The sequence below is a fragment of the Brachycentrus maculatus genome, unplaced genomic scaffold (genome assembly GCF_059751285.1).
Source record: "Brachycentrus maculatus isolate JH-2025_06_01 unplaced genomic scaffold, ASM5975128v1 h1tg000005l, whole genome shotgun sequence".
Taxonomy (NCBI): Eukaryota; Metazoa; Arthropoda; class Insecta; order Trichoptera; family Brachycentridae; genus Brachycentrus; species Brachycentrus maculatus.
In genome coordinates this window covers 2,150,001-2,174,279 of record NW_028280760.1, presented here as the reverse complement: position 1 = coordinate 2,174,279, position 24,279 = coordinate 2,150,001, and the positions used below count along the sequence as shown (strand labels likewise).

Here is a 24,279-nt window from a genome sequence, read left to right as displayed (position 1 = left end):
TTACCCCTATTCCTCGCTTTCCACTCTAAAACACTCCTTGGTTCCTTTCCTGGTCTGTTCAGAGGACAGCCTGGCAGAGTAAAAATAAGATAATAAAACTTATAATGACATCTTAACAAAGATGAAGAAAAATATTGAAGTAAGGGTACTAACGGGGCTTTTGACCTGTCATAGGTTGTTTTAAGTCAGCGGTTGCCAACCTGTGGTACACACGTACCACAGGTTGGCAATCGGTACACACCACCGGTGGTACGCGAGTGGATAGTTGGTGGTACGCGAAAAATCATCAGTAATGGCGGATATAAAAAGTTTGAAAAAAAATCAGTCATAAAAATATCATTTTATGGTTAAATGGTATTTTTTCACATACTATAGGCCTGAAAATATGATTTAAAATTTTTTTGAAGCTTATAATTTGACCAGGTATTTTATTCATAACATTTGTGGTAGTAAGACTTTATTCTCATAACTTTATTTTCATTCCATGAAATTATAATATTAAGTATTAATAGTAGCCATGATATAAAACCTACATTGTGAGGCACATCATTTAAAAGTATGCTTAATTACATACATAAAAGTCCACTTTTACTAAAACTAGTTCCCTAATCTATTTTGATACTGTCACCATTTGGTTTAAATTCTGAGATAAACTGCTTCAGTTCGGAGTTGATCCCAGATTCCTCCTTGCACTTCTCCGACATGACGCCGTCAGATCTGCTGTTATGTTCTGCTTCTGATGAATTGTCATTAAACTCATCGATTGACATCGGAGTATCTGAAATGATAAAAAAGGTTATATTATTAGTATTTTATTTTGAAAATAATGATGCAAATTGTCCGCTTTTGTGATGTAATGGTCAGCACACTCGGCTACCGTACTGTAGGTACCGGGTTCGATTTCCAGGGAGGGGGGTTCAAATAAATAAAATTGTTTTTTTCACTCTAATATTTATTAAATACCCTGGACTGGTCTCTGAAGCGCAGGAGAGATCACCTTGCCTTCATGTAAGTAAAGATCAAGAAAAACACTGCGTCATTACGATGCAGTGCCCTATACACCATCGGGTGCGGGTAAGGTTAAGAAAGAAAGTATAACATATGCAGTTTTTCTCCCAAAGTCTGCGAAACTGGCGTCGCGGGTTTGATTCCCGCCAATTGCAAAATTAATTCAAGAAAGATTTATTTTCAATTGGTCTAGACATTTGTGATGCATTTTCCTTCCCTATCTTTACTATCCTACCTGCAAACAAGCATCTAAAATAGACGCTTTGCAGGTTATTAAAAAAAAAGTGTTCAAAGTGACCGAGATTAAAGTTATAATTTTAGTGATGTTTATAACCTTACCGAGATGAGCCAGCGTGACCCCCATAGCTTTCCTAATACTGGTGATAGGCGCCACGTGCTTGGGCTGCACTTTGGCCGCCATCTCCTTCAAGTTGCTGACGACAGTTTTGGCGATCTCCTGCTCCGATAATGAGGGCTTCGGAACCATGGAAAGGTGAGGTGGAATCGGTTGCGATAATCTGTAAGATTAAAGAATTTATTTATTGTAACTGCAGACAGTTGGTAGAATTCCATATTAAATTGTTGGGTAATATATCCAAAATAAAACAAGGTTTGTTGGATTGAATTCTACATTTATTTATGTATATGTTAATACGTGACGCGTATCGTCTGCTTAGGACATTATCAAACACTAGTGTTTGATAATAACGAAACGCATCACATATTCAAAATAAAACAAGGCTTGTTGGATTGAATTCTACATTTATTTATGTATATGTTAATACGTGACGCGTTTCGTCTTAGGACATTATCAAACACTAGTGTTTGATAATAACGAAACGCATCACATATTAACATATACATGTAGAATTCAATCCAGCAAACCTTGTTTTATTTTGGATATATTACCCAACAAGATTAAAGAATAACATAATGTTAAAACATTTGACACAGCGTTACATTCCTCAGTTGACTCATACGCTTTTGTTCAACTTACACAAGTTTGTACAATATGAGTACCCCGAGTCCCCAAGCCATTGCTTCAAGGGGGCGGGTAGACAAATAAAAAACCTGGTATTTAACCGTTTTAGTATTAAGATTTTTTTCTAATATGTATGCTAAAATTGCTGAAGACTTTTTTGCAAAAATGGTTCTATTTATTAGGTGTGTACAATATCAACAATATTTTTCTCAAATATTGACCAATTTTAGTATTGCTTTCTGGTATTGGTGGAGAGCGTATCAAACTACTCAAATAAAATAGTATTTAAAAAAAATCCTTATAAATATTTGAAAATAGTCGGTTTGTGGTCCCGTGGTTAGTGTCACAGACTCTTAAGTCAGAGTTTCTCGGTTCGAACACACTCAACCACAATTTGATACCTATTTCTAATGAGCCGCTTAGGCTCACAGAAATAGTATGAAATTGAAATATTTGTGTAAACATGTAATAAAAACGCAAATATTTATCTTTTAAAATATAAATAATTACGATTTGAGAAAAAAAAGGAAAATGTTTATTCATAAGAATGTGTCGAGGTCGTGTGAAATTGGCTCGTCATTGGAGTTTTACCATCGCTGTGCATCGTCTTATTGGTAAACATTCTAATTTCATCATTGCCATCAACATTTTTGTGCAAGACTATGGCTAACAACTATTGGTCGAATCCGACATTGTAAGGGGAAAACAATCTTTTTACAAAAAAATTATTTGTATTTTTCACAAAAAATTAGTTAAATTAGTTTACTTGTGAATATAATTGAAAAATTAGAACTTTAAAAACGCACCCGCATTACGCGACACAACCTCCTAGTTTGACCACCAAAATACACTAGCATCTTCTTTGATATATCGACGGGCCGCGCTATTTCGGTAAAGTATACCAGAGACTCAAACAGTCAAATTGTGAGTGTCAACAAACCTTTCTCTCTGTTCCGTTTCTAATCTTCTCAGAGCCATGAGGTTGTTGTGAAGTGCTTGTTTGAGCCCAAAGTCCTGTTGCGAAATAACTATCTCATCCTCAATATCACCCAAGAAATCGACATCAATACCCAATTCAGAGAGTGATCGCAGCTTCTCAATATCCACTTTGACATCGAGAGATTCCGTCTAAAAACACAAAAATAAAACAAATATTTTAAAAATATTATCAATTCACACTGTAAAATAAAATAATTTCGAAATTTTGGTGAATCCAATCATTATTCATATAAATCATTTACAGTAAAAATAAGATTACCTCCGTGATATCATTAGACTGAGGAAGTTTTCTAGGTGGAAAGAGTTCTTCCATATTGAAAATGCAGTTCCACGGAGAATCTTCCGCAAATCTCAGTAGTCCTTCATTAGTAGAAAGTCCAGTCTCTTCACCTGAGAACACAAAAAAGATATTATAATAAAATATGCAATTCATCCAAACGAACTGTTATTAACATATATAAAATTACAAGGGGTAAAATGAAATAGGTTAGTTACCAAATGTATGGTACAGTAAGTGGCAGTCTTCTTTGGACAGTGTTGCAAATGTAGAATCGTAACTCGGTGCGTAGGATCCGAAGGCACCGTAGTTTAATGGTTTCACCCCTTTGACGAGATTTCTACGATCCTCTTTAAATCCTGAAATCAATTACAAAGCATGATCAATACGCATGTAATCAAACATCCATTATTACAGACAAGTGTGTTGAATTATAACCAAAAACAATTTCATTAGTTGATTGGTTCCAAAAATTGTATGTTTATTACAACAACAAAAAATCATTTGCTTCCTTGTATTGTGGTGTATTGAACACCATTAAGATTTAGAAATTAGAAAAATCCATAAAATACACACTGAATAATTTTTTTAATATTATTTCTCAAAATAATATATCAATATGATCCACAAGATTAATGCTTTCAATATTTAAAACATCTTTTTATAAAATTAAATCGGCAGTCAATTTGTGGTAATATCTCTCCATTTTTAATTCAAATTTCACTTGGCAAATACTACTGTTTCTTAAAATATATTGTGACTGTGTTTCGATGCATTCTGCATTATTTTCAAGGTGTTTGATTTCAAAAATTAATAATTTAAGAAATAAATGTTTCCCATGTTTGCGGGAATTTGCCTTTATAATCTTATATTTTAAATAATTTAACAGTTAACAATACCGACAACTAATTGCGTTCGGTATAGTCAGGGCTTTTTTTAAAACAAACAAGGTCCCAAAACTCACTTCCTGTCAAGCCTACTAAAAAAATTAGTTCATTACAATACCATAATTTACAATTTTGACAAATTATGTAAATAGATTGTAACTACGTGAGCGCAACATTGTTCCCTCCAATTGATTTTGAAAATTTAATTTGATGAAAATTTATCTGTGAAAAAGGTGCCGGAATGCCGATCCACTGCGTTACATGGAAAAAGAATCCCTGGGTATAGTAGTTGTAACTATATCCCAGCATCTTATAAATGCGTCAATAAGTGATACGGTACCTTGCAAAGTGCCTGTGCCGTGCGCTATTCTGCCCGTATACACCCCGAGGGAAACCGGCCTCTGGTTGTTAGTGGGAGACATCCCATCGTTGTCCACCAGCACTTGGAGCGATGTGTAGCCGCTGGCGTTCATCCGGGGAAAAGCTGAAAACATAAAGCAAGGCTCAGCACCAAACAAGTGTATGAGGAATGATTGAAAGGTAAGCTCGAAGGGCCGTCAGTTGAATTTTTCAATATTATAAGTGTCTCTTGATATGAAACATCTATGAATATTTTTATATGAAAGAAGTCTGAGCATCCCAGGGCTTACAACCAAATAAATGTGTCAGGTTGTGGTCCCGTGGTAAGTGTCGCGGACTCTTAAGTCAGAGTTTCTCGGTTCGAACCCACTCTACCACAATTTGATACCTATTTCTAATAATGAGCCTCTTAGGTTTACAGAAATAGTATGAAATTGAAATGTTTGTATAAATAATAAAAACACAAATATTGGTCTTTTTTAAAAAGAAAAAACAAAAAAAATACATCACCAATTCCCAAACTAGTGGCGCCACAGTCAGCCATACTTCACGAGCCTATCGAAAAGTCTATTGTATATGGAAGGTTCTAAGACCATTGAAAATATAGAGGTGTCAAAAATGAATGTTCAATAATGGGCAGAATGGTGAACATTACACAAATCTATAAAGTGATCGCTTAAGCCAGCCAAATGCCAGGTCGTAAGCCCTGGGATGTTCAGACATTTATCTTTTTCATATAAAAAAGAACGATAGATGTTTCATATCAAGTTGAGACACCTATAATATTGACATAGCGTGAATAATTTGGTGTCTGATATAAAAATATAAATATTGAATTTTTCAAGTTACGAGTAAATTTTAAAACCTTTTTTTGCCAAACGTCTCCGGTGCTGTTCTCTGACCGCTTCCATTTTCAATTTGACTTCATCGTCGGCGCTGGAAGTATTGTCCTTAGCCCCGTCTGATCCAGTGTTCATGAATTCTTGCTTGAGAGCTTTCTGAAAATATCGATATTTTATTTTAACGACACCGCTACCAGAAACAACTTGTAAATTAACACGTCTGCGAACACTCGTGAAATAAAATAATTTTCATAAAAGACACATTAGTAAATGTCCGCAAATTTGTTAAACTATGTATCTACAGCTATGATCTTTGGGTATATGGAAAGGAAAACCTTAGAAATGAATGGCTTTGGCGTGTACAAAAATAGTTGAAATGGAGGTAAAGAAATATGTTGTCATATTTAACTTTTTTTTTTTGTACAACTTCAAATCAAAACTCTTTCTCCGCGATTGAAATGTTTACACGCACTGCTGTACAAGCCGCATTCCTGGTTGGCATATACACACATATTGCGGTACAAGTTTTCACTCGCATATACGATTTTTGGCTGAAAATTTTGTGAACACAAGTTCTGAAGATTCTTCTAGTGACATCTCACAAACTCCCTCACAAACACTGACAATACAGCTTTAAAAAATCTAATCTCCAGTCATCTGGGAGATGAAGCGAACATCTCTGAGATTTATCATTTTGAAGCGGGCACTGCATCAACGACAATAGTAAATGGCGAGAATATCTGAAATGGTGTCCCATTAGAAGTGTGATTTTATACTTGTTACGAAGAAATATGTTATTAACTAGTTCATAATTTTGTCCGCCTCCGTAGTGTAATGGTCAGCACGCTCGGCTACCGTTCTGGAGGTCCCGGGTTCGATTCCCAAGGGGGGTAAAATAAATATTAGTGATTTTTTCACTGTCATATTTATTCAATATTACCCTGGACTGGTACCTGAAGCGGAGGGCTGATCACCTTTCCTTCATGTGTAAACGATCAAGATAACACTGCGTTTATATGATGCAGTGCCCTTTGCACCATTGGGGTGCGGATAAGGGTTTTATTATTATTATTATACTTTGTCAATGGTAGTGATTGATCTGGTTATAGACTGACCTTTGTCAGTGTTCAATTTTAACTTGAATTTTCGTCCAAAAATCTTATCAATGGTTGAGTTTCCTCTATGTTGAAGTTTATGTTGAAATCACCACTCACCAATCACCAATCAATGGCTTTTTGTAAAAAATTTTCCCAACAATTTTGCACCTTCAATAGTGAGGGCTTATTTGTAAATGACTTTACAAATAAGTTCAATGATATCATTGACTCTCGCGAGAATATTATTGAAGCGGAGGGCTGATCATCTTTCCTTCATGTGTTTACGATCAATATAACACTGCGTTTCTATGATGCAGTGCCCTGTGCAATTGATAGATTGGAGACATAATGAGACACATGCTAAAATATGTGTAATTTTTTTTGTGCAAAATCAATTTCATTTACACAGAAAACAAACAATATCATAATTGTTTCAAAGTGTGAAAAACACTTTGGAAGTCGGTTGACATATTTATTAAATGTGAGGATATCGGGGGACTTTCTAGATTTAAATAAAAAAATATTTACGAGACGTTGAAAATAGCCGGCGTTCAGCATGCTTCAAACAAAGGCGCGGAGAAAGGGTAGAAAAAATCACGTGAAATTTGATCTAAACATGCAGTCGTAATCTAATAATTATCGAGTCCCAAAAGCAAAATGACGAAAAATAGCCGAATTTTAGTAGTACTCACACTTGTTTTGAAAAAGGAAACACATAAATAAAAAGAATGTTAGCAAAATATAAGACATGACGCGGGTGTATCTACTGCATACTTGAAACACTCACATGTTAGCCTACCTTGGGTCTTCCGGCTGGTTTAGGCGGCTTTCATAACATTTACAATGATGATTAATTTACGATAAAAAAAAATGCAAAGGAGAAATAAAAATGTAACATGTAATGTTTTTGTAAATCACTGGATACTCGGAACACTCTGTATTGGTACTGACATCAATACATACGAACAATCTGTCCAATAGCTGAGAATAAGGTCTGAAAGAGATATAAGTTGAGATAACTTTTGACCTTACTTTGTCGCTCTGTAACTCGAGAATGTTGCCAGAGTTTGGTATTATATATCGCTGGTTTAAAGGTGAAAGTCCCCATGCACAGAACAGTAGTCAAGATCTTGCATAACATTAAAAAAAAAAACATTTATCCTCTAAGTTTTTTTTCTTCATATTACAGAATGCTAAATTCTGGAGTATCAAAAACTCGAGAGACATTCATCATCATGAATTGTGTTCCGATAATGGAGCGATAATGTTTCTAAAATAAAAACAAAGTACGATAATTAGTTTAACCGCCCTACACATACGAGCGTACTGATACGCATCTTTTTTCCACACCATTGCGCTAACCCTGTGCCAAAAATATTTAATGTGAGACAGAGAGAGGAAACACGCTAACGAAAAAGTACAGTTCAAAAAAATTAAAAAATCTATTCGGTCCTAAAAGCACCTATTATGGCAAAAAGACTATTAACTCAGAAAATAACCCGAGAGTAGGGTGGTTAAATTACACAATGAAAAATAATATTTTTTATTTTTCTCAAATTTACAATTTTTAAACTCATATAAAAAATCATATATTTTTTTAAAATGGTTTAGCCAGTCCGCTTTCTGTGTACTAGTTAGCGCCTTTGGATAACGTGTCAGAGGTTTGATTTTCAATATAAATAAAATATCAATATAGACAAAACTCTCAGTGAGTTTTGTTAGGTTATATACTACAATTACTAACATTTCTGTAAAAAAGATTGAAAAGTATAAATGACCAGCCACAAAGTAAATGCTTTAAATATTAAAAACATTATTCATAAATAAAAAATATTTTTTTTACTTTAAAACTAACTATCACGCAGCTCCACTACAGAGGTAGGCAGAGAAAATCGAACATTACACCGATCTGTACTTGCAAATGATTTTCGCTTCTTCCACATTCATAAATCTCCTCACACATACCAGCCGATTATTACCACACACATTGTTGTCGGAAGGTTTTATCATAAACCCGACCCTAATTAGTATACTAATAGTCCTAATTAGTATATATGGTCATATACTAATCACAAGTAACCGCAAACTAAATTCCGACCTGTACAATATTTTTTGGCATTTCGCGCTCAACCAAAAGTAATCAAATAGGGTACTTAAAAGCGTTTTCCGCTCTCTACCAACAGTATGTAAAAGACGCTTTCAAGCGTTTCCCGTAAACAATGTGTTAATGTAAACACTACTTGTTTAAAAATCTACAAATGTTTCCACCAACAGGTGAAAATACAAACCATTTGTATTTTCACCTGCTGATGAGTACAAATGCAGCTCTCAAAACTAGTTGTGTTTACTTACTTTCTTTAATATTTCATTTAATATCTGAAATGCAGGTAAACCTAGCCTTCGAATAAGTATCAAAAAAGATAAAATTGCCTCAATATGATATAGTGCCCTATACACCATGAAATGTGGAGAATGCATAAAAGAAGATGCGGGCGACCATTTTGTACACGATGAATTTTACCTTTACACTAACGATATTCTGACACATGGCAACATTGATTTTGACAGTATATTAGTTTTCCCTAGAAGTGAAACAGTGATTTATGAAACATGTTTTTTTCACAACAAATGTACGACTGGAAATAGACAAATATTATCATGATTAACAAGCCGATGGACTGTGATTCGTTTGATGAGTGGGGTGATGAAAACCGATTGACATCAATAGTAAAGGTGGGTAATGTGAGGTCACTTACGACGTCCATCTTGCCCATGTCGAAGCCCAGTTCTCGGAGCGGTATCTCGTACATGTACGTGAGGATGTTCCCCAGAGGCCGCAGCTTGCCGGGCAGCAGCTGACGCAGCCCGATGTTGAGCAGCTTCCTGGCAGCCTTGTGGTACACGGTCCCGGGTTTGTTATATTTCATGGCATTGTTACACATCAGCTTGAAATCATTCTGCGGGGAAAAAAGATAGATTAGAATAAGAATCACATGTTTATACCATGAAGGTATTGCATATATTATGAGATAATTATATCTAAATGTTTCCACTATCTGAGTTCATAGGTGCATTGTTTCATTAATTGATTTATTTTGTCAGTTGCGTAATATATTTATTATTTCAAATTAAAATAGCTTCATTGATCAAGTATTGATCAATCAAGTAATTGGCATGATCAATAATTTATATACTTGAAAGGAGTCAGGTCAGGAGTCTGAATAATCGGCGGCAATGTATAATGAGATGCATAAATGTGGAAGAAGCGAAGATTGTTTGCAAAGACAAATTGGTATGGCTTTCTATTCTCTCTGCCTACGCCTGCGGAAAGCAGCGTGATGGTTAGTTAGTTAGTTAGAATTTGGTGGCAAAGGAATGTGTGTCACGGATAGAATGCAGAAAAGTGCGCATTGTCAAGAAGTATTCATACTCTTTTTTTTCGAGGCAAAATAATGTGTCGTGGCTTTTCATTTCATTTATCTATTGTGATGGTGAAAGTTTCACCAAATGTGTGTTGAAGCGCTTATATGTATATCCTTACGATAAAACAATTCAATAATGCACTCAATACTAAATGCATAGTAAAGCGCTAATATGTATTTACTTATCATAAAACAATTCAATGATGCACACATCACTAAATGTATAGTAAAGCGCCAATATGTTTATACTTACGATAAAACAATTCAATGATTTATATTCATTATCATCAATTTTTTGCTTCATCGTTGAAAAGTCCATGGGCCGTTTGATGATTGTTGAATAATTTGGAGCGTAGTTATCCGTAACAGGCCACGCAAAGAACTGGTTCTGATCCCTCTTCTCCAGGTTCCTGAGGAGTTGTTCCAGGAGCCGGGATAGCGGCTTCTTCTTCTGGCGCTGGTTCAAGACGCAGGAGCGGGGTTCCCGGTGTCCGGGAGACAGGGGCCCCGGACTTCCCAGGAAACTCAGCTCCTTCGGACGCTTCCCGCTGGACTCATTTCCTGATTCGTCATCATTCGAACAATCATCGTCATCTAACTTTATCTGAAAATAAAAAGACAGAGGTAAAATTTTATTGTATCTTTATAAAATTAAAAGACTTTGTTTTCACCACTTTTTTTATTCATACAATTCAACCTACCGGTTTCAACAATACATTGTCATCATCAGCGTTTATTTTAAATAAATAAAAAAAACATTAAAAATATTAAAATGCTTTTCTGGTGAAAGCATTTTAATATTTTTATTGCTTTTTTTTATATTTTTTTATTTAAAATAAACCCTGATGATGACAATGTATTGTTGAAACCGGTAGGTTGAATTGTATGAATAAAAAAAGTGGTGAAAACAAAGTCTATTAATTTTACAAAGATATTATAAAATGTACCACAAAGTATCTTCAGAAAACATTCAAGAAAATTTTATCGATTTCTAAAAAAGTAAGGATTATCCAATCAACGGGTTCAAATCAAATCTTCTTCTTCGTGTGCCTTGTTGGGCCCCTCCAACGTTGGCGATTACTATGGCAAAGGTTTCGCGGTCCTGGGTCATCCACAATGTTTGCTTTCTGCCAGGTCCTATTTTTCCCATCATTATAATTTGCAGAATGTAATATTTCTCTGCACAAGATACGTGACCCAGATATGAAATCATCCAAACCTTAATATTGGAATCAAATCAGTTACCGTAGAACGGGGCTACTTGAACATTGATGTGTTACTTGAGCCCAGTACAAAAAAAATATTTAGATCTGTATTTGGTCTACAATAATGAATGTATGGACATGATTCATTGTTTCCCTGACAGGTGACACTTATTGTCACCATACATTCATTATTTAGACCAAATACAGATTTAAATCTCGTTTTTTTACTGGGCTCAAATAACACATTAAAGTTCAAGTAGCCCCGTTCTACGGTACAAAATTTAAACCACACAGCGCAATTATGAAAACATTAATTTATCATTTACACACTTTAGGCGTATTTTCATGAGAATCATTCAATTTTATTATTTCAATAACAGATATTTGGTTAAGTTAAAGTGTGTTCAAATCCTTGTTCACAAATCTGAGTTTCTCCACTTAGGAGTTATTTTTACATTTTGATGCCTCAATAAAGATATTGTATTATAGATTCTCAAGAAAATGTAAGTCTGGGTATTTAAAGAGCTTACGACCTTTCATAGGCTAGTTTAAGTGATCACTTTAAAAGTATGTAACATTTATCATTTTACCCATGATTGGCAGCCACACTTAGTAATATAAAGAATTAGCTACGTTTGAAGTAAAAGATAAATTACTACTACTACTACTACCATCACGCCGTTTCCCCGCAGGGGTAGGCAGAGAGGATGGAATGCCACACTCTTCTGTCCTGACATACACTCCTCGCCTCCTTCACATCCATACATCTAGCCATACATGCCCTCCGATTACGCAGACTTTTGACACCGCCAGATTTTAGGTTCTGATTGATCTGATCGTGCCAAGTCTTTTTCAGTCGTCCTCGTTCTGTTTTCCCTCTCACATTCACCACATATATTTTCTTAGTCATTCTCTCGTTATCCATTCGCTCCACATGTCCATACCACCGTAAAGAACTCTTCCTAATCTTATCAATTATTCCTCGTTCAGCCTTACATTCCTTTCTTATATCTTCGTTTTTAATTCTGTCATACAATGATTTTCCACACATTCCTCTGAGGGAGCACATTTCGACAGCGTTTACTCTGCTTTCAAATTACAACGTTCACAATTGAATTGGGGTTTTATTTTCAGGAATCAAATGGGTATGGAGCATCATCAAAGGTATCACCAACTGTGTGGTAACCGCGGGTATAGAGTTGAAAACATTGGATAGGTACACAACTTTCCCATAAAGAGTCAACTTGTGGTCGTCTCAGTGAAGTTTCTCAATTCAACCCACTCTGTCATAACTTGATTCCTATTTTCAAATCATCATCCGCACCCGATGGTGCATAGGCACTGCATCATATAAACGCCGTGTTATCTCGATCATTAATACATGAATAAAGGTGATCAGCCCTCCGCTTCAGGTAACAGTACTTAAAGATAATATTAAATTAAAATACTTGTGTATTTGATTATAACATACAGGAGACCAGATACGGCAAATGAAGAAGGAAAATTCAATTGCACGACAGAAACCCAAAAAAGCCTCAAAAGCTACAAATTTTAATCGCAAAACAAAATTGGTTAGAGTGAGGTTAAAAATTATATTTCCTTATTAAAATCATTACGTTGATAATATTCATATACTCTTTAATATCGTAATTAAGCATAACGTTAAATAGGAGCATATAAACCTCCGTATTGTCCAATTTGTAGTAATTTTGTAATAGTTCTTACAAACTCACCTTGTCTATTTCCCGTTTTCTCCTCTTCTTTACTTTCTTGGGTTTATTATCTTCCTGTTCTTTATCATCGGCCGCGGAAAATATATCAACATCGCTCGTGTCTCGGAGATCTAAAAATTTACACAAATGTATTTATTGGCTTGTGACTAAGTAAAAAACAAAATGGTTTCACTCGATTATAGTCAATGTTATTATTTTTAATTACCATCAGATTTTTCATTATCCTGTTTAGGAGACATTATCTCTTCCATCCTTTTCGTAAATAAATTATTTTAATTCATCAAATCCCTTAATCAATAAAATAACAAAATGCCTGTCAAAATTAACAAACTTCTCTTTCGCCGGTCCCGATACTCCATAGACAAAATTATAAGTGACTGAATGCGTTCAGAATTACCGCCAGACGGTTATTCGACTGCAGCCAATAAAATATATTTATTATTTAGATGTGAAGTATTTGTAATTAAATTAAGCAACAAAAACATTTCAGTACGTTGAATGTTTTAGTAGTTGCATAGCAGCTTATTACCATAGATATATACGAGTAATTTTCCATCATTTCAAGCGCAACGATCGCCTAACGAATTTCTTGGGTAAATGAACGCGACTCACGCTTGTAAATATATAGGTAGGTACTTACAATAGGGCGATCATGTTGACAGAAAAAAATGAAGGGTTCATGGCATCTTATTAATTTATACACGTAATTACTGGATTATCTACATTGATCTATCATGAAGTACAATGTATTCAGTTTTTCATTCCTCAGAGGTCATTTTTTTCTTTGACACCTTTCCGTTCCCAAATGGTGCATCGATAAAGTGATTATACGTCCCGTTTTGAACGGTTTTTAGATAGCCTGTCCCGTTGTCCCCAAGTACAGTTTCGGGACGTCGAAATATCCCGTATGTAACAATTTACAAACAAGCATACTAGGGATGTGATGTTGTAAGTTCAGATAATTTTTTTAAAATCCTGCCAAGAATTCCATGTGAAACCCACTTATACTTGAGAAAATTTGTTCATCATAAAAATATACAACTACATATTTTTTTCTATTTATATTATTTATTCCTCTTATTTTCTTTTTCAACATTCCTTTTCTTTTTATTAATACATAAAAATCATGAAAACAAACGTGTTTTCTTGAGTAAACATACTATTGCGTAAACATTCGTAGATGTCCCGTTTTGAGGACAAAAATAAATGGTCAGTTTATGCATATATCACACATCAGATTGACGGGTTTATTAGCGTGATCGTAAATTATAAGAAAGCAAGTCCTGCGCTCCAGATTCGAGAGAAGAGAGGATTATATTTGAAGGGTACAGATTATGTTTGTGAAAGAACTCGGGAAACATTATTGCTTTATGAGGCAGGAAAAGGAGAATAATAGTAATGGATACAGCGATCGCGGTTGCATACCTCGCTCTATGCACAATTCAATTTTGAAGTCCCACTCTAAAAAAATTTACATTAAAAGTTTGGCAGTGCCCTTTAATCTAAAATATAATAATAGATTTATATTATCCACTGACACTTCGTGATGGAATTGCATTTTTAATATATTATTAGATTAAAACCAATATTTTTAGCTTTTCCACTTTTTTTATTTGACCAGCGACCGGGTTTCGTCGTTACCGACATCATCAGACTGGTGGCCATGCCTTTGCGGGATCTTTTTTGTATTGATATAAAAAAATGCAAAATAATTTCAAATAAAGAAAAAAACAACATTTCAATGCCCCTAATACCAACAAAGAAGGACATTTCAAAAATACGGTTTTCGTGAATTTTTTTAAGAATGATTTTTTTCTTTTAATTTATTAGAGATAGCTAGCGAAAGAGGAAAAATGACCCATTAAAAAGCTACCTTTATTTTCAAATTCTAAATTCTGCAGTATTTGAGTAAAATTTGATTCAGTTAACAAATAGTTATAAACAAACAGGAAACTATAGCTCAATTATTTTACAATGTAGCAAAGGAAAAATGTTACTACATAATTCATTTTGGATATTGCTTGTGCCACTTGGATACTGCTAATATGTATCTACTAGTCTCCTGAGGATAAAAGCCAACTCAATGAACAAAAAATCATTGCAAATCTCTTCTACGCAAGATTCGGCTAAAAAGTTCCATTTCGAATTTTTGTGTAATTGAAAACCTTTTGTGTGACTGGAAAGGAGAAACTAAATCGATAAGAATTTAAACGACTGCTGCCATCTGAAATGCATAATTTGAACTATTTTTATTTACCATTTTGCCGACAGATGGCTTAACTGGCTTAACGGATTTATTTATTATTATTCTGAAGTTTGTAAACGTCTCCCAAAAAACCTTGTGTCATTGTATTCGCCGTTTGAGTAATATTTTTTTAAATAAAAAATATTGATATTTACCAAAAAATCGGCTGAGAATTTCTGACGTTTCCAAAAACCCAAGTAGGATGTACAAACTGTTCTTACTTTTAAAATCTATTAGAGCGCGGCTAAGGGTCACTGTCGCAACGCTTTCCCCCTCTAACACGGCTCCTCTTCTTCACCCTATAGTCCAAAGGGGGACCATAAAAATCACGCATTATGTACGTATAACTGGTCATTTTAAATTCGAATCATAAAGTAGGTAAATTAATTTTATTAATCTATACAATAATTACCACAGTCACGACCAAGTCAAGGCGAGAGAACAAGTCGTATAGCATGTCAATAATAATAATTCGAAATAGAAAATTAATTAATTTATTCCAGCGTCGTGACTTTATTTACAAAAGTACTTAAGTACCTACTTTAATTGTGTATTGAATAGCAAATAGAATACACACGTTATTTATTGTAATACTGCAGAAGAAACTTCCATATAGGACATTATAAAAGATACCAAGGTAATTTTAATTTTCGTTTTGAGTTGTGCTCAATTATAATAAAGCGTGATTTCAATCCTCTCTCTACATGTATTTTATTTTTCAACAATACAAAATCGATTAAAGTGATCCGATAATAAAATTACATAAACAATACAGTAATATTGTTTATGTTTCGATTTTACAATACATATTCGTGACGAATCAAAAATTATATTCACGTTGTTTGAAAACAAAGTTTTGAACAATGTGTGATGTAGAAAAAATAACAATGGCACAAAAAGGTGTTCAAAAATAGTTTTTGGGAGACAGGATAAAAGTAGTATTCAATTTATTCACGGCTAAAAAGGATGTCCGTCTCCGTGGTGCGTCCCGGGTTCGATATCCAGGGGGAAGGAGTGAAAATAAATATTAGTGATTCACTCCAATATATATTTAATATAATCCTGGACTGGTCCCCGAAGCGCAGGAGTGATCGCCTTGCCTTCATGTAAGTAACGATCAAGATAACACTGCGTCAATACGATGCAGTGCCCTATGCACCATTGGGTGCGGATAAGGTCTAGAAGACGAAAAAGGATACGGGTAATAATGGTAATACGAATAATGGAATAATATTGATTTATAATAATTATTATTCAATATTATAGTAATGTAATATTAAAAAATACTATTGTATGAAGTAATTGTAAAATACTATCTCAGCTACAATCTGTGGTAAAGGGAAAAGAAAATCATTAAAATGAATTGTCAAAGAAATGCGTTTTTAGTTTTAAAAATAAATATAAAGATTTTAAAAATAAAATAAAGATTAAATAAAAATAAAGAAAAATAAAAATTCTCATTATTATCATTTCTAATTGCCGGTGGAAGAGCGTTTCATGCCATCAGTCCAGCAACAGCAGAGGCACGCTCACCAAATTTGGTGCATTAATAAGTTCACTTTACCCAAGGTAGCTGTAACTCGTGTTAAACGCACGAGCAATAGTGCAATAATGTACTAGTTTTATAATTACACTTGTTTTTGTTATTAAATTTATAATCACGTGAATTTTATGAGTTAAGTATATAATATTTATAAAAAAATAGGAATGCAAAATTACTGAACATTTTTCGCTATCCAGCAAATAGGGGAAACTTTATATAACATCTCTTAATAAAAAATGGTTTTATGTGGCACCTAATGTAAGATATAAGGATACCTATGAATTACTGAATTAATCAACTGAAATCAATTCTGTCTCGTTTTTATCAAAACAATTTTTTTTATAATTGGTGAATAGTTGAATAAATATTTCCATACAGACTCAACCCTGGGTCTGTATAAAATTGTAGTCGAGGGCATCGATTACATACGGAAGATAATGTTTAAACTACGTAGTGTATAAACTTTTAACTTTTCTTGTATTCAGTAAAAAAGAAATAATTATTTTATGAAAAATTCGGTACCTAACATTAACTTTTAGATTTCAAAACACCTAGTGTTTAGAAAACAAGTGTTTAGAAATAAAATACCATAATTAATGTTAATGTTATCCGCGTTTCGAAGTAACCATGTCAACTCTTTAATTAAGATAAATTTTACATTACTTGTGGACTTTCATTTCGCTCACTCCTTTCAAGAACGTCATAAATCAAAAAACTTGATTTTTCAGGAGAACGTTTTTAAAGTTTAAAAATATAACACAATGTATTGAAAATAAATATCAAGCCACTTATTGAACTTTTTACCGTGCAACAGATCTTTTTAGGTAAAACCTGAAGGTTTTTTCTCCATTTGAAAAATATTTAGTATATTTTAAATAATAATTAAACAATAAGTTTTCTTCAAAATGCAAAAACAACATTTTCTGCCCTGTAGCGGGTAAATATTAAGTTAAAAATATACCTCTTTTGCTGGGATATATGTAGTACATTTTCTGGGCATTCCGAAAACATGCAAAACTCAAATTTGACGATTTTTTATTTATGACGTTCTTGAAAGGAGTGAGCGATTTGTAATGTTTTGGCATTTTTAACCAGTTTTTAATAAGTATCATCAGGAAGTTAATGTTACCGTTTAAATAAAAATAAAAATAAAATTCTGCTTTAAAGAACATACTTATATGTATAAATGCATCTACCGTGAAATATAAAAGAATGCAAAAATAAACATCAAATACAAGTAAAGTAAATAAATATCAACACGATATATTAAAGTTTAAGTTTAGTTTAAGGCCCAGTATTCGTTATGTCGCAATATAATTTTCTCTAAAACTCCAGGTAACATTTTACATAATTGATTTTTTTCATAAAAAACCGTTTTGGCATTGAAAAACTAAGTTTTTGTTCCAAATAATTATACAGTTTAGAAAAGAAAAGAGTTATTGAAAGGCTTTCCTTTTAGTTAAGAAAATCTTCTACATAAGTGTATTAAAAAAAATCTATAAGTAATAGATTCTTTAAAAAATCGGGCGTGAAAAGATGTATGATCTCTTCGGTGGTCGGCTGGTGATTAAATTCTGTGTTTGCGTTGTATACCCTTAAGCGATAACTTCCGTATGAAATCATAATCCAGGTACACAAATTATTGGAAAAAGGTATTAATTAAATGGAAAAAAAAGATTCGAACGAAAAAATTGTCCCCTTATTTTTTGTAATGAATTTGTCTGTAAAAAGAGATGGTGTATTATAATTTTGTATATTTTTTTTTCCGGAGAATAGGAAAATAAATCCATTTTGATTAATTAAGCGCAGTAATGAAATGAATGTGCAAGACACAGCCGTTTGTTTATTAGATGGAAAGTTCACTCACAATAGGGAAAGGTAGGAATGTAAAATTTAACAAATAAAAGTAAAAGTTATGCGCTACGAAGCCGCATGACTTGAGATAATTCACCTCTTAAATTAATATAAACGCAAATTATACAATTCTAACGGTCAAATTATACTACGAGTACGTAGTTCATGAGAAATTAGACTAAAATTGCCGTGGAATTTGAAATGGTACCAGACACATGATACGAAAATGTTTTTTTTTTTGGATTTTCCATTTTATCCTTTAAAAAATAAAACCGCTTAAAATTAGTTTTTTCTGTTTTCCCTTTTTATGGTATGAAAATACTACTTTCATAATTTGTTAACAAAATTATTTTGTCTAAATTTTTCTGCTAGTTGCGTTAAAGCCCAGTATTCATTAATTACAACATAATTTTCTCTAATTCCAGGTAATATTTTACGTAATTGTTTTTTTTTAACACCGTTTTTGCATTAATAGTTTTTCTTCAGAATAATTACATTGGTTTTGAAAAAAAGGAGTTATTGAAAGGTAAGGAGTTAAATTTTTTTCTATTTATATTTTTTTTAAATATATACATTCTTTAAAAAATCGGTTGTGAACAGACATGTGACCTCTCCGGTGGAATGAATTCTGTGTTTGCGAATATCCCCTTAACAGTTAAACTATTTTCGTTTTGAATATTGAAAGCATTAACTTTGTGGATCATATTGATATATTATTTCGAGAAATAAAAATACTTTGTGTTCTGATCCACTCACATTTTTATTTAACCAACTAGTTTCGGCAACAACCTGTTGCCTCTTCAGGGTTACATTTATTACAGTAGTAATGTAACCCTGAAGAGGGCAACAGGTTGTTGCCGAAACTAGTTGGTTAAATAAAAATGTGAGTGGATCAGCAGAACACAAAGTATTTTTATTTCTCGAAATAATAAAACTATTTTCGGACTGATTTTGTTTTTTTTTTGTTGCTGTATTTTTTCTAGAAGGCGACATACATTTATTTATTAATTAATTAAATGAAGCCAAGTTTTAGCTACTTATATACATTTCAATAGTTGTGTTTAAATTTTAAGGCAATCGGTGATTTTAGATTTTGAACAAACGAACAATTTCATGTTTATTTATAAAAATAAATAAAGGCATGCGCGTATTCGAATGCCAAGTTGAGTCGAAATTTCAAAGGAATCGGTGAATAATCATATGAGATTTATGATTTTGAACAAACAGATATTAAAATTATTATTTACTAAACACACATATTAAATGTAATGGAATTTGAAATTTATGAACGTGTTTCGGAAATAAAAAATTACTGAAGGTGTGGTAACTCTAGAAAAAATGAGGTCTCGTTAGTTGAAACCAAATTGTACGATAAACGGTTTTGATTTATTTGTAAAATTTAAGTTTGATTGCAATTTATCGATCATTCATTAATGTGAAATTTTCAATACGGAAATTTGCAATACATCGTCAAATTTTCTTGTTTGTTTGTTTGTTTGTGTGTATTTATGATTTATGGATTCGCTTATAAGAAGATACATACAAATATAAAAAAGTTTTATACTTTTTAATGTGTATGTCAGTGCTCCGCAACCGGTGTGCCGTGGCACAATGGTGTGCCGTGAGCAGGATTCAGGTGTGCCGCGGCCAAATTCAATGTAATTGACATTTTTTATTTAACATTATGTAATTAAATACAAAAATAATTGGTCATTAATAACACACAATGACAAATTATTTTTCATAACATTGTCTTTTATTTCAAAATTATAATACAATTAAAATACATAATTTTTCAACGTATTTTATGTATTGATTGTTAAATCAAACACAGATTTTTTAAGTCTACTGAATTGTATTTTATTGTAAAAAAACACATAAAAATTAATATTATGACAATTGTTTCGCTTAGTTATGGCATTTTCAATCAAATGTGAGGCGAAACAATTGTCACAATATAAATTTTTATGTGTTAACAATAAAAAACAAGTTGACTAAAAAAATCGGTGTTTGATTTAACAATTAATGCATAAATTAAAATAGAGTTCTACAAATTAAACGCCAAATCAATAAATAATTTTTCGATGGTGTATATATTTAATCTTTTGGTGTGCCGCGGAATTCTATGTAGAATTTTGGTGTGTCGCAGGTGAGAAAAGGTTGCGGAGCACTGGTGTATGTATTACATCACAGGATAGGCACTCATATTCAAAGAATTCAAAGATTGCACTAAATTTTATTTATTAATGTGAAATTTTCAACACGGAAATTTGCAATATATCGTCAAATTTTCTTGTTTGTTTGTTTGTGTGTATTTATGATTTATCCATTCGCTTATAAGTAGAGAACATACAAATATAAAAAAAGTTTTACACTTTTTAATGTCCATGTAATACATCTCAGGATAGCCACTCATGTTCAAAAATTGCTCTAAATTTTGCTCTCGGGACTGTAGCAATTACTCTTTTATCTGAAGCAGAATATGTATTTTTTATTAATATAAAATTTCCAAGGTAATCATTCTTGTCAAGTGAAGTAATTTTTTATTTGGGAATTTAATATATTAGTAACATCACGTTATACACATATATACGAGTATTACAAAACAAGTATATACATGATTTTCTAAAATTACTTTACTAAAATTAAAATAGTTAACTGAAATTTTCACACTTGTAAAAATACCTGGAAGAGGGAGGAAACCTGAGGGAGGAAAAGGGGAAAGAAGAAGATCAAATCAAAAAAGATTAAAAGACAAATTAAACCAAACAAGATTACTGATATCAATGTCGACTGCCAATGTTAAATAAAACAGACACGTGACCTCTCCGGTAGTCTCCGGTGGAATGAATTCTGCGTTTGCGAATATCTCCTTAAAGCACAAGTACCGTGGAACGAATCTTGAAATATATAATTAAAAATCAAGTTGACACGGCGCCAATCCCGTGTGGTGCCCTGTTTATCACTTAAGTGTTATTATATAATAAAAATTAATAGCAAAAAATCGTACACTAGCAAAAATAAATAAAATAAAAAATCGTAGCGTTAAAACTGTGATTTTTTAAAATTAATTTTCATTATTGAATATTTATTATTATTTTGTATATAAACAAAAATTAGAATTGGCACTGGCAGAAACATCCTTTCACTGGGTGACTGACAAATAAAATAAAAATAAATATCTTCTGCAGGGGTCAAAGGAATAATCCAAAGCTAGGTATTTTTTATAGGTGTGTTTTATTGTAATAATTTGTCTGGGTACCTACCCGGCTACTTGCTTCCTATAAAACAACCGAAGCGTACTCTGCTGCAGTGCATAAACGACGTCATAACGGTTTGCGGTGTAAATGGCTACAACATAATCATTTAATTGTGATCATCTTCATCTGATTGCCTCCGAGACGTTCACACCGAAACTTCACGCATAATCGATCGGCAGTCCGGGCACGTAACAATATTCCTTATTGTTTGCGTTGCCTTTCCCAGGGACCGGACTGGCGGGCCGTGCGGCGCGCTGGACTCTCGCTTTACGCGGTTTCGAAATGACGCGGTGCCACAATTCTCGCATGTACTTACTGCTCAGTAAGAATAGACTTGCTACCAGATAAGAATGCCGATAACGGTGTTTTGGATACTCGAAGGCCCGGAACTGGCTAGTAATTTTGCTAATATCAGTTTATCACAGACGTATGTTTCATATATAAAAAATCACAACATCAAGAAAATTGAAAATAATATTTTCAGTCGTCTTCAAGTATATGAAACAATTAATTAAATATGTTTGAGAAGTATGGATGTCATTCACAAGTATAAAGGTTATTTTATTACAAGGAATGTTACTGTGATTACATAAAGTGATCACTTAAATCATGCTATATATTTTTTTTTAATTACCTAACATCCAAGTGATTCTGAAATCTAGCTACGGCTTATACAGCACCGCTTCTCATGACCCTACTCAGGTTTCAACTTTTTAAGTTTCGTAGCCTATGCCTACTCTTGAGTGAATTTACTCTTTATGTTTAAAGTTATTATAATTTCATGTAATTCATGAGTGAAAATTCCAGGCTAAAACACTCGCTGATCATCTATAATCATTTTATAATAGGTCTTATCATTCTATAATAGGTCGTAAGCTCTATAAATACTCAGACTTCCATATTCTCCTTTATCTATGTTGAGATGTCAAAATATATTTCAAAGGTTCTGGAAATTTCGAATGATAAATACGATGTCGTACTGAATGTGTGTAAACGGGTTCATTTATTGACTGAATAATATAATCTTGGCTACGTTTACAAAATAAAGAGTACATGGTAAACATGCATTTTTAACAGTGTTTGAAAATGATATCGAATGCATCGAAATACGTGTCACAATACATTTGAAGGGAAAGTGGTATTTACTAAATGATTTTTAAACAATAATTACTTTAATTTGTTGATATCCATAATGGCTTATATACAAAAACAACTACTTCTAGTGGCCATTATCCGCGCCCATGGTGCATCGGTCTTTGCATTAAACTGATGCAATGTTAATTTTATCGTCAATTACATGAATGCAAAGAGATCAGTCCTACGCTTGAGGTACCAGTCTAGAGTAATATTAAATAAAGATAATAATGAAAAATATAAATATTTATTTTGACTTTCCAGAGAATCGAACCCATCACTTCCAACATGGTAGCCCAATGTGTTAACCGCTACCATGACGAGGTAGACGATAACACTATTTTTTCGACCATTATTTTATTTTATTTATATATACTTTTTTACACGGTATTGCGAGGACCGTATTCGTCGAGTAAAAGAGAGTCCCGCGCAGTCTGTAGCGCTTTACTGGTAGCGGGCACCTGAATGGAGTAATAAACTGTCCTCAGCATTCGCTCTTCGCGGAGGCGAACTTCCATGGAGCCCCCTCCCAGAGGTGCCGGTGCCGGCGAACGGCGATCGCTTCGCGCGTTCGCCTTGTCAGATCATTAGTCTCTCAGAGTTGCCAGCGAGAAAGCTACGCGGCCGCGGAGCGTACCTACCTGTCAAAAACAGTCGTAAACATTTTTTGAAAATCGAATTTTTGATAACATTCCGGACGGAACGCGGAAAAGTAAATCGACTTGTCTTGTTTTAGTTTCGCATTTCGCGCGGCGCGGTTTCGACGTCTGCAGTGCAAAATTCTAACTGTTTATGCATTATGCCGTTTGCGACAGTGTTGTAGACCTGTAGAGCAGAGCTATGATTATTATAACATGAATATTTAGCGGCGATTTGCTCATCGTGTAAAAGTTGCCTCAGGAGAAAGAGTGCAAGCACTGTTGGCGGGAAGGCATTACTTCCTCGTTGGGTAGACATTTTTTTTATCAGGTGTTTGGTTGTGTGTTGTGTGACTATTATTAGGGGATAACAATCGGGACATCTGTTGGATATTCATAAGGTAAGTCATTAAAATAATTATTCAGAATGTAGCGTTGTATTATGGTACATATTTCTACATTCTTTTAAAACGTATCTACCTAAATATTATATATCAATTGTATGAATCACGAAATTAATCTATAAAGTGATGTTAATTTTATTCAAATAGGAATCTATTATGATTTTACCTTGAAGATAATATCTTCTTATATATTATATACGTACATATATGGAGGTATACGAATAATTTTATGTATTTATTTATTTATTCACTATTTACGTGGTAAATTACATATTAATAATGTGTATTTCAGGTTTTTATCTACAGCTTGCGTTGAGCCAAAATATAAAATACCGTCGTATATTAATATATATTTTTTTTCAATAGAATCATCTCGCAATCTCTTAAAT

General features: G+C 33.2%; 2 protein-coding genes across 7 annotated transcripts in view; one reads left to right on the top strand and one right to left on the bottom strand.

Moving 5' to 3' along the window:
• Nucleotides 1-440: 440 nt before the first annotated feature.
• LOC148313830 (bromodomain-containing protein 7-like) lies at nt 441-13,175 on the bottom strand. Of its 2 annotated transcripts, none has more exons than XM_088257065.1 (11): nt 13,018-13,175; nt 12,813-12,922; nt 10,128-10,478; nt 9,209-9,409; nt 5,379-5,511; nt 4,494-4,637; nt 3,485-3,625; nt 3,249-3,379; nt 2,931-3,118; nt 1,343-1,526; nt 441-778 (listed from the first exon to the last, which is right to left on the bottom strand). In XM_088257065.1, the coding sequence occupies exons 1-11, from the start codon at nt 13,061-13,063 to the stop codon at nt 659-661; spliced, it is 1,749 nt and encodes a 582-aa protein (XP_088113191.1). In that variant the 5' UTR covers nt 13,064-13,175; the 3' UTR covers nt 441-658. The 2 variants fall into 2 exon arrangements, with proteins under 2 accessions (XP_088113191.1, XP_088113183.1); XM_088257057.1 differs by having other exon boundaries at nt 1,348-1,526.
• Nucleotides 13,176-23,437: 10,262 nt separating this feature from the next.
• Nucleotides 23,438-24,279, top strand: part of LOC148313829 (uncharacterized) — a 143,644-nt gene continuing 142,802 nt past the window's right edge. For all 5 annotated transcript variants that reach the window (XM_088257019.1, XM_088257027.1, XM_088257035.1 and 2 more), the window contains exon 1: nt 23,438-23,887. The gene's annotated coding sequence lies outside the window, so the exon portion shown is untranslated. The remainder of the gene's footprint in view (nt 23,888-24,279) is intronic.